General features: G+C 50.6%; 2 protein-coding genes across 2 annotated transcripts; both read right to left on the bottom strand.

Annotated features, from left to right (window-relative positions):
- Positions 1 to 1,850: 1,850 nt before the first annotated feature.
- On the bottom strand, positions 1,851 to 3,289 carry LOC139354738 (uncharacterized). The gene is made up of 2 exons (XM_070998973.1): positions 2,701 to 3,289; positions 1,851 to 2,500 (listed from the first exon to the last, which is right to left on the bottom strand). The coding sequence occupies exons 1-2, from the start codon at positions 3,287 to 3,289 to the stop codon at positions 1,851 to 1,853; spliced, it is 1,239 nt and encodes a 412-aa protein (XP_070855074.1).
- A 1,210-nt stretch (positions 3,290 to 4,499) lies between these two features.
- On the bottom strand, positions 4,500 to 6,967 carry LOC139354739 (serine/arginine repetitive matrix protein 5-like). The gene is made up of 2 exons (XM_070998974.1): positions 6,882 to 6,967; positions 4,500 to 5,445 (listed from the first exon to the last, which is right to left on the bottom strand). The coding sequence occupies exons 1-2, from the start codon at positions 6,965 to 6,967 to the stop codon at positions 4,500 to 4,502; spliced, it is 1,032 nt and encodes a 343-aa protein (XP_070855075.1).
- Between the last annotated feature and the right edge of the window lie 3,114 nt (positions 6,968 to 10,081).

The following is a 10,081-nucleotide window of genomic DNA, read 5'->3' on the forward strand; positions in this document are numbered from 1 at the left end:
GGGACAAGGGGGTAATGAGCACTTGTCGCTGGCACGGAGACGCTTTGATGGTAGGACGATCGCGTCGCGGCAATGGTAACGATGGTTACTACGATGCCGGACCACAGGCGATGCTAGAGCTGCGCTGAGGGTGAGCTAACGTGGTTAGCTGTTAGTTGAGATAGTGTAATACGAGCCCTATTCCCAGATGTAGGAAGTAGAACCGCGGAGTTAAGAGGTGTGTTGATAACTGATTTATTCTTCATTTGGTACATGTTTATATACTTCTTGGAAGACGAAAGTTTAGTGTAATGATTAGTGAAGTGCGCTATATTCTAAAGTAGGTAGGTAGGTCAGAGAGTTTTGATTATGGTAGCAGTTTGTGTAGTTGGCTCGGCAGACACTGCAGAATGTGCTGACTGCATTGGCCGGTCAGTGTGCCGTTGAGTCGGTGAGACGGTGAGTTAGTGAGACATATAATATGCTGATCAGCCATTCTCATATGCAGTGGGTGCTACTGAGCGCCTGGTACTGTTCCCAACTTGGCTACTGCTTGATTTGTTGGGTGTGGTCATGTTCAGTACCTTTGGGTACGAACAGTCTCGATGTAATCCCGACCAGAAATATCGTTGGGCAATCCGTCTGCGAGTCTTCCGGATGCCCAGGTGACCAGCAGAAGGGTGGTCGTGGCATTCCTCCAGCACTCGTTGTCTCTGCTCCCGAGGCACGCAAAGCTTCCATGGGTTGCTGTTTCCCACGTCTGAGGTGTGTCCGATGTGTCGATACAGCTGTCCGTGATCCAGAGTGTAATCCGGAAACTTTTCGGGGCGCCTCTGGACTTCTTCTTGCATCCTCCGGATCCATTTGCACTGAGTTCCGTGTTCCGCGAGCAGCTGAAGCATCCCTAGGGGTTGTCGGGAGAGGGCGTCGGCGACAACGTTGTATTTGCCCTTCCGATAGAGGACAGTAAACTGGTATTGTTGCAGCTCCAGAGCCCACCGGGCTATGCGGCCCGTGGGGTTGTCAATCGAGTTCAACCACTTGAGAGCGAGGTGATCCGTAATCACGTCAAACTGGTAGCCCTCCAAGTAGCAGCGTAGCTTCCGCGTGGCCCAAACTATGGCGAGGCACTCCTTTTCGGTAGTGGAGTAGTTTTCCTCGGCTCGCTCGAGGCGTCGACTTACGTAGGCGATGACCTTCTCCTCTCCATCGATGCTCTGAGTGAGGACTGCTCCAAGTCCTGCATCACTTGCATCCGTCTGAAGCTGGAACTTGTATTCAAAATTTGGGCAGGCCAGTACCGGTGCGGCCGTTAGTCTGGCTTTGAGTGTCTCAAATGCCTGCTGTTGGGGCTCCTCCCAGCTCCACTTGACCCCCTTCCTGAGGAGTCGGGACATGGGCTGAACGATGGAGGCGAAATCCTGGACGAGGCGTCGATACCAAGATGCGATGCCCAAATAGCATCGGAGTTCCTTGACTTTGGTTGGCGGGCGTAGTCCCTGTATAGCAGCTATCTTATCTGGGTCCGTCCTGATGCCTTCTTCGCTGATCAAGTGGCCTAGGTATACCAGCTTTTTCTGGAAAAACTTGCACTTGCCTTGATTCAGCCGAAACTTTGCTTCCCGCAGTCGTCGGAAGACTTCCCTGAGATTCCTGGCATGTTCCTCCCATGTCGCCCCGATGACGATGATGTCATCCAAGTAGGCGAAGGCGTGGGGTTCCATATCCGGCCCGATGACGCTGTCAAGGGCTCGCTGGAACGTTGCTGGGGCAGAATGCAGTCCAAAGGGCATGACTTTCCAGTGGAAGAGTCCACGCCCAGGGACGGTGAAAGCCGTGCATTCGCGGCTTCCTTCCGCCATAGGGATCTGCTAGTATCCATTCTTAAGATCCAGCGTTGAGATGAACCGGGCGTTCCGTAGCCGCTCCAATATGTGGTTGATTCGTGGGAGTGGGTACGCATCGGGTATGGAATGTGCGTTGAGTTGTCGATAGTCGACGCACATCCGCATATCCCCTGTCTTCTTCCGCACGAGCACCAGCGGGGCACTGTGCGGGCTACGGGAGGGCTCGATTCGGTCGTCTCGTAATAGCTCGTCCAACTGCTGATTGATTATGCTCTGCATGGCGGGGTTCTTTGGATAATACTTCTGCTTTAGTGGCTTATTATCCCGGAGAGTGATGGTATGCTCGGCGATCTCCGTTGGCCCGCTTTGCTCGTCGAAAAGCTGTAGCTTCCCATGCAGAAAGTGGGCGGTTTCCTCGGCGTGAGGTTCTTCGGTCACCTGTAGTCTGGTTGGGTCCTCCGCTACAGTGGCCAGGTGTCCGTGGGGACAGTGGCTCCGGAACGGGTTGTGCTTCCGTGCGCTGGCTGATATACACCGATTTTCCGTTGTGGTTCCCCAGGCCCAGGTGAGGTGGCTGGTTTGCGCGTGTGAGTTTCCACCGTTGTGGTGGCCAACAGGGCGCTCGTGGAGGGGCGTCGAAACGGGTTCTTCTCCTTTGCCGTGGCGGCGTCCACCTGCGGTTGTAGGCCGTACCTGTTCTCCGTGGTGATGCAGGTTCCCGCGGTGTCGCCTGACGGGTTCCTTGACAACGGGGGTCCCGAGGGGTCAGGACTTGTCTTCCGCACTGGCGCGTTTGGCTTTATGTGAGTCCTCGGAGCAGGCTTTGGAACTGTTTTGGTCCCCCCCTCGGTGCCTTGCGATGATTGCGGCGTACCGGGTGTGCTTGGGGATTGCGCGGTTGTGGCCGTAGGAGTCGCCCGCGTATCTGGGGTTGGTTCTACCTTCCGGGTGGCAGGTGGGGCTAGTTGCAAGCAGACTTGCCCGCAGATTAGAGTTGCGCTGATGGCGCAGAGAAAGTCGATGCCCAAAATCACTTCATCCAGGATCGTTGGCAGGACTAGTAGCGTCAGCCCGATCTGTCGGTCGTTTAAGCCGACTTGCGCCCGGAGGGCCTTGGTCACCTCTTTCTGGGATCCATCCGCCAGAGAGATGCGGGAGCGGACTTCTCTGCTGTTTCTTCCTGAGTCTAGGCGCTTGGCGATCGCTTCGCTGACAAAGCTTCGCGAGGCTCCTGTGTCAATTGTTGCCGAGAAAGGTTGTCCCTCGATGGTAACATTGGCAACAATTCGCCCCCCCGCCAGGCGGAGTGGGGAATCTAGTGATGGGGGAGCACCGAGTGGGTCACCGCGGGCTCCCGACGTGGGCGGCGACCCTGGCCGTTTTCCGTCCGGCGGCAGCAGTCGATGGTACGGATGCTTCGTTTCCCACAGTCCCAGCAGTACATCAGCGGTGGGTTTCGGCATTCTCGTGTGAAGTGTCCAATTTCTCCGCAGCGGTGACAAGCTCGGCCGATGTCAACCGGTGGTTCCGCTTCCTGGGCGATCATCCCGTTGGATATCGCAGGCCTCCTGGGTCCAGAGGGCGTTGGAGCGAGAAAGTTCCGGGGTTGAGGTGTGGGTCTTTCGCTGCTCTCCCGGCCGGAATTCCAGCTTGTGGTTGGAATTAGGGCTGCATGTCGAACGGGGTCTCGATCCCGTGCGATTTCGAACGCAGTTGCCAGTTGGGTAAGCCCCTCTAGTGAGGAGAACTCATATCGCCGTATGAATAGCTGGTACTCCGGCATCAAATTCTCGTAGATCCGCTCGAGCTCCTGGTCTAGTGAGTACTTGGCGCGTTGCATCATCAGAGCTCGCCCACTTGTTGTTGCCTGGTCCGGATGGCATCTTCTAGGCTCTGGTAGTACCGCGGAGGCAAGAAAAACTCCAGAAACTCTCTCCGGAAAGTTTCCCATGGCTCGGTGTGCATTTGGTATGCCCGGTACCAGCCTTCGGCGCGGCCTGAGAGAAGTCCAATGACGGCCCTCGGTATGTCACTCGTTCTCACATTGTAGGCAGTGGCACCATCCTCGATGCGTTCTATAAAATGAACGGGGTCTGACTGTCCGTCAAAAAGTACGCCCCATCCTCGTATTTCTCGGCGAACACGGCCGCGGATATGGAGCTGTGCGGAAGATGGGCGGCTGGGTTGGCGGCCGGTATCTCCCGTCCAGGGCTTTTCCGTAGGTTCCCTAAGCAGGGCACGGAAAACGTGTGATCCTCGATTCCGGGCATCGGTGAGGTGGCCTGACTGGTGGACGTCCTCGGGGTGGGTGCTTCCGGGTATATTGCCTCCAGTGCGGCTAAGCGATCTCGTAGAGCCGGGCTGTGGTCTCCTCCTCCGATGAAGGATGCCAATCGTGGTCGTAGTTCGTCCACTTGGCCGTTCGGGTCAAGTCCAAACTCTTTTAGTAGAGCCTGCAGCTCGTCCTTCCGGCGGTAGGCGATCCACCTGACCCCCATGTTTGCGGTAGTGGAATCACCCCCGGATGCGGTGAAAAACCTGTCCTCTTCCAGTCCGGCAGCTGCCGGATCTGGCTTTGATTCTGCGTCCTCTGACGTTTTCTTTCCCGAGTCACTGGGCATACGCGCGGTGGCGCTGCCGATGGCTCTGCTGGGGATCACTCGGTGAGCGCTCCTAGTGGCGTGACTGGGCGCTGGGCGCTACCAGGGGCGTGATGCGGCGGGCGCACGGCAGGTGCTGCTTACGTGAGGCAGTGGCTGACCGATGTGGTTGCGGCTGGCGCTCCCGTTGGCGCTCGGTGAGTGCGGCTGGTGAGCGGCAACGCTGCTGTGGGCGCGGTGATTGGCGCTCGGTTGGCGCTGCTGAGGGCGCCTGTTGGGCACTAACGCCGCTCGCTGGGCGCTGCTGATGGGCGCTGAACGCTACTGAGGGCGCGGAAGCCGCTCGGTGGGCGCTGCTGAGGCTGGCGCTCCGGATGGCGCTCGGTGAGCGCGGCTGGTGAGCGGCGGCGCTGATCGTTGGGCGCTCCTGATGAACACGTGGGTGGGCGCTTCCCGTGGCGCGACTGACGCGCGGCAGCGCTGATCGGTGTGGTGAGCGCTCGGTTGGCACTGCTGTTGCCCTGCTTGATGGCGCTCGGTGGTAGCCGCTCGTAGGGCTGTGCGTTGGGCGCGGATGCCGCTGAGGTCGCTGCTGGTGGCGCTCGGTGGGTGCAGCTGGTGGTGCAAATGACGCTCGATGGGCGCTGAACGCTGCTGAGGGCGCGGGGCCGCTCGTTGCGAGCTCCTGGTGACGCTCGTTGTGTGGCTGGTGACCACGTGTCCGGCGCGGTTGGCGCTGCTGTTGGCGCTGCTGGTGGCGCTCTGTGGGCACCTGATGGCCACGTGGGTGGCACTGCACGGCGCGGGACGCTGCTGGGTCTGCGCTGCTGATAACGCGGCTGGCGGCGCGGGTGACGCTGCTGAGGGCGCGGTGGTCGCGCTGTGCGTGCTCCTGGTGGGCACGTGGGTGGGTGCCGCTGGTGGTGCACTGACGCCGCTCGCTGGGCGCTACTGGGCCGCTCTGTGGGCGCTGCTCGGGGCGCGGTATGCGCTTGACGGCTTCGTGGGAGGCCACGTGGCTATGTGGCGCTCCGGCAGTGGGTTGGCGTTGGCGGGCGCAGCGTTACGGGATCCCCTACTCTAACTATTCCTGTGGTATCATATCTTTCCCTAAATCTCATCTACTGGACATGGGTCTTTAGGCCTTGCGGTTGGTGGTAAAAACGCAACTCTCCTAAAGGATATCTAGTCGTCCTTATTCGTCCCTGTTCGGGCGCCAAACTGTAAGGACCTTTTTCATGGGCTGGGATAAAACTCAGTCCGGCCAGGGTTCTCTACAGTTAAATTTGTAGAAAAGTATTGGGACGAAACTGGACGGGGAGTTGCCGCGGGAATTTGTGGGGAAAGGAGGCCAGAGTATCCGCGTTGCACCGAGTAAGCAGCTCTAGCGCAACACGGCACCCGAAAGGTATAGTGGAGGGCGGGGCTGCTCCCGGCGAAAATACTAACGAAACGAGCGGCGTAGCCGATCCCTGAGAAAATACCAACAAAACTGGACGGCGTGGCCGTTCCCCCTGCATGTGCGTCTCACAAGCTACTGGGGTAGGGGGTAGGGATCCGAGGGGAGGATGGCCGGAGGCGACCCTTCCCTGTGCTCCCTGTGGTCGATCGAGTGGTCGTTTGCACTGAGTAAGCTTCTCTGGCGCAACACGATTCCCGACCGGCACAGATCACTGCACGTGGCTCGCGACTACCTAAACCGTATTTGGGGCGGGGTTCCCAGGAGAGGGTGGCCAGAGGCGATCCTTTCCTATGCTCCTTGTGGGCGATTGGGTGGTCGTTTGCACTGAGTAAGCTTCTATGGCGCAACACGATTCCCGACCGGCACAGATCACTGCACGTGGCTCGCGACTACTTAAACCGTATTTGGGGCGAGTTCCCAGGAGAGGGTGGCCAGAGGCGATCCTTTCCTATGCTCCTTGTGGGCGATTGGGTGGTCGTTTGCACTGAGTAAGCTTCTCTGGCGCAACACGATTCCCGACCGGCACAGATCACTGCACGTGGCTCGCGACTACCTAAACCGTATTTGGGGCGGGGTTCCCAGGAGAGGGTGGCCAGAGGCGATCCTTTCCTATGCTCCTTGTGGGCGATTGGGTGGTCGTTTGCACTGAGTAAGCTTCTATGGCGCAACACGATTCCCGACCGGCACAGATCACTGCACGTGGCTCGCGACTACTTAAACCGTATTTGGGGCGAGTTCCCAGGAGAGGGTGGCCAGAGGCGATCCTTTTCTATGCTCCTTGTGGGCGATCGGGTGGTCGTTTGCACTGAGTAAGCTTCTCTGGCGCAACACGATTCCCGACCAGCACAAATCACTGCACGTGGGTTCCCGAAAAATGCACAAATCCACACGGACACATACTTCCTCATTCTCTCTTGTCTTTATTATTCGCTAGTACTACTACTACTACCCCTACTCGCACTCAGTCTGATCGCTATTGTCTGTCCCACTTACTCCTTGGATCCGGCGTGCCGACGCTCGTGCCGCTGTACCACTCCGGGTTGAAGTCCGCTCCTAGGTCTGATCGCCTTGGCTGCCATTCCAGAATGAGATCGAGCTTCCGCCCTTGCGGCCGCTTGTAAGCCCGGCTTGCCGGGTTTCTTCGTTTCCCAACACAGTTTCTTATCGAACCTCCCGCCTATCGCTATCGGCACTGTCAGCTGTTGGCCCTCGGTTGACCAACACTGGGTGGTTTTTCCAGCCCTGGTGCGCGCAATATTTAAATCGGATAAGCTTAGCTTCTAGTTTGAACTTAAATAAATTGCCTTCGTGGCGTAACGACTTATATTATAATTATATTATATATTATAACTTATAAATAAATGGCCTTCGTGGTGTAATCTCCAATTGTATGCCTTCGTGGCGGAAAGAATAGAAGTGGCGAAATGTGGAGGGTGTGTTTCACGCATCCTCACATAATATGAAACAAATTATAGCTTCGGGGTTTTTTAACATAAAACCTTCAAGCTTGGAAATAACATTTTTATACCCTTGCAGAGGGTATAATGATTTCAGTCAGAAGTTTGCAACGCAGTGAAGGAGACGTTCCCGACCCCATAAAGTATATATATTCTTGATCAGCATCACTAGACGAGTCAGTCTAGCCATGTCCGTCAGTCCGCCTTTCCGTCCGTTTCTACGCAAACTAGTCTCTCAGTTTTAAAGCTATCGGGCTGAAACTTTTCCAAAAGTCTTCTATATTTTGCAGGTAGTATATAAGTCGGAACCAGCCGGATCGGACAACTATATCTTATAGCTCCCATAGGAATAATCGGAAAAAAAAAATGTAAAAAAATTATATTTTTGGTGTTTTTCAACATATTACCTCCTTTCCTTGGAAAAAACATTTTTTTAGTAGTTTTGAATTTCGAATTAAATTTTATCAAACTCGGAAGACTATATCACATAGCTGAACGATCGTAAAATTGGTGGGAAAATAATATGAAACTAATTATAGCTTCGGTGTTCCTTAACATATAACCTCCTACGCTTGGAAATAACATTTTTAATTAGTTCTCAATTTCGAATTTAATTTTATCAAAGTCGGATTACTATATCATATACCTGCCATAGGAACGATCGTAAAATTGGTGGAAAATTAAAATGAGACAAATTATAGCTTCGGTGGTTTTTAACATATAACCTCCTACGCTTGGAAATATCATTTTTTAATTCATTCTGAATTTCGAATTTAAATTTATCAAAATCGTACGACTGTATCATATAGCTGCCATAGGAACGATCGTAAAATCGGTGGGAAAATAATATGAAACAATTTATAGCTTCGGTGTTTTTTAACATATAATCTCCTACGCTTGGAAATAACATTTTTGAATTCAATCTGAGTTTCGAATTTAATTTTATCAAAATCGGACGAATATATCAGACAGCTGCTGAAAATAATATGAAACAAATTATAGCTTCGGTGTTTTTCTAACATATAACCTCCTACGCTTGGAAATAACATTTTTTAATTAAATCTGAATTTCGAATTTAATTGTATCAAAATCGGACGACTATATCATATAGCTGCCATGGGAACGATCGTAAAATTGTTGGGAAAATAATATGAATCAAATTATAGCTTCGGTGTTTTTTAACATATAACCTCCTTTAATTCATTCTGAATTTCGAATTTAATTTTATCAAAATCGGACGACTATATCATATAGCTGCCATAGGAACAATCGGAATATTGGTAGGAAAATAATATGAAACAAATTATAGCTTCGGTGTTTTTTTTAACATATAACCTCCTACGCTTGGAAATATCATTTTTTAATTCATTCTGAATTTCGAATTTAATTTTATCAAAATCGGACGACTATATCATATAGCTGCCATAGGAACAATCGGAATATTGGTAGGAAAATAATATGAAACAAGTTATAGCTTCGGTGATTTTTAACATATAACCTCCTACGCTTGGAAATAACCGTTTTTAATTAGTTCTGAATTTCGAATTTAATTTGATCAAAATCGGACGACTATATCATGTAGCTGTCATAGGAACGATCGTAAAATTGGTGGGAAAATAATATGAAACAAATTATAGCTTCGGTGTTCCTTAACATATAAACTCCTACGCTTGAAAATAACAGTTTTTAATGAGTTCTGAATTTCGAATTTAATTTTATCAAAATCGGACGACTATATCATATAGCTGCCATGGGAACGATCGTAAAATTGTTGGGAAAATAATATGAATCAAAATATAGCTTCGGTGTTTTTTAACATGAAACCTCCTACGCTTGGAAATATCATTTTTTAATTAGTTCTGAATTTCGAATTTAAATTTATCAAAATCGGACGACTGTATCATATAGCTGCCATAGGAACGATCGTAAAATCGGTGGGAAAATAATATGAAACAATTTATAGCTTCGGTGTTTTTTAACATATAATCTCCTACGCTTGGAAATAACATTTTTGAATTCAATCTGAGTTTCGAATTTAATTTGATCAAAATCGGACGAATATATCAGACAGCTGCCATAGGAACAATCGGAATATTGGTTGGAAAATAATATGAAACAAATTATAGCTTCGGTGTTTTTCTAACATATAACCTCCTACGCTTGGAAATAACATTTTTTAATTTATTCTGAATTTCGAATTTAATTTTATCAAAATCGGACGACTTATCATATAGCTGCCATAGGAACAATCGGAATATTGGTAGGAAGATAATATGAAACAAATTATAGCTTCGGTGTTTTTTATCATAAAACCTCCTAAGCTTGGAAATAACATTTTTATACCCTTGCAGAGAGTATAATGATTTCAGTCAGAAGTTTGCAACGCAGTGAAGGAGACGTTCCCGACCATATAAAGTACATATAACATTGATCAGCATCACTAGACGAGTCAATCTAGCCTTGTCCGTCTTTCCATCCGTTTCTACGCAAACTAGTCTCTCAGTTTTAAAGCTATCGGGCTGAAACTTTTCCAAAAGTCTTATATCTTTTGCAGGTAGTATATAAGTCGGAACCAGCCGGATCGGACAACTATATCTTATAGCTCCCATAAGAATAATCGGAAAAAAAATGTAAAAAAATTATATCTTTGGTGTTTTTTAATATATTACCTCCTTTCCTTGGAAATAACATTTCTTTATTAGTTTTGAATTTCGAATTAAATTTTATCAAAATCGG

This window comes from Drosophila suzukii, unplaced genomic scaffold (assembly GCF_043229965.1).
Source record: "Drosophila suzukii unplaced genomic scaffold, CBGP_Dsuzu_IsoJpt1.0 scf_19, whole genome shotgun sequence".
NCBI lineage: Eukaryota > Metazoa > Arthropoda > Insecta > Diptera > Drosophilidae > Drosophila > Drosophila suzukii.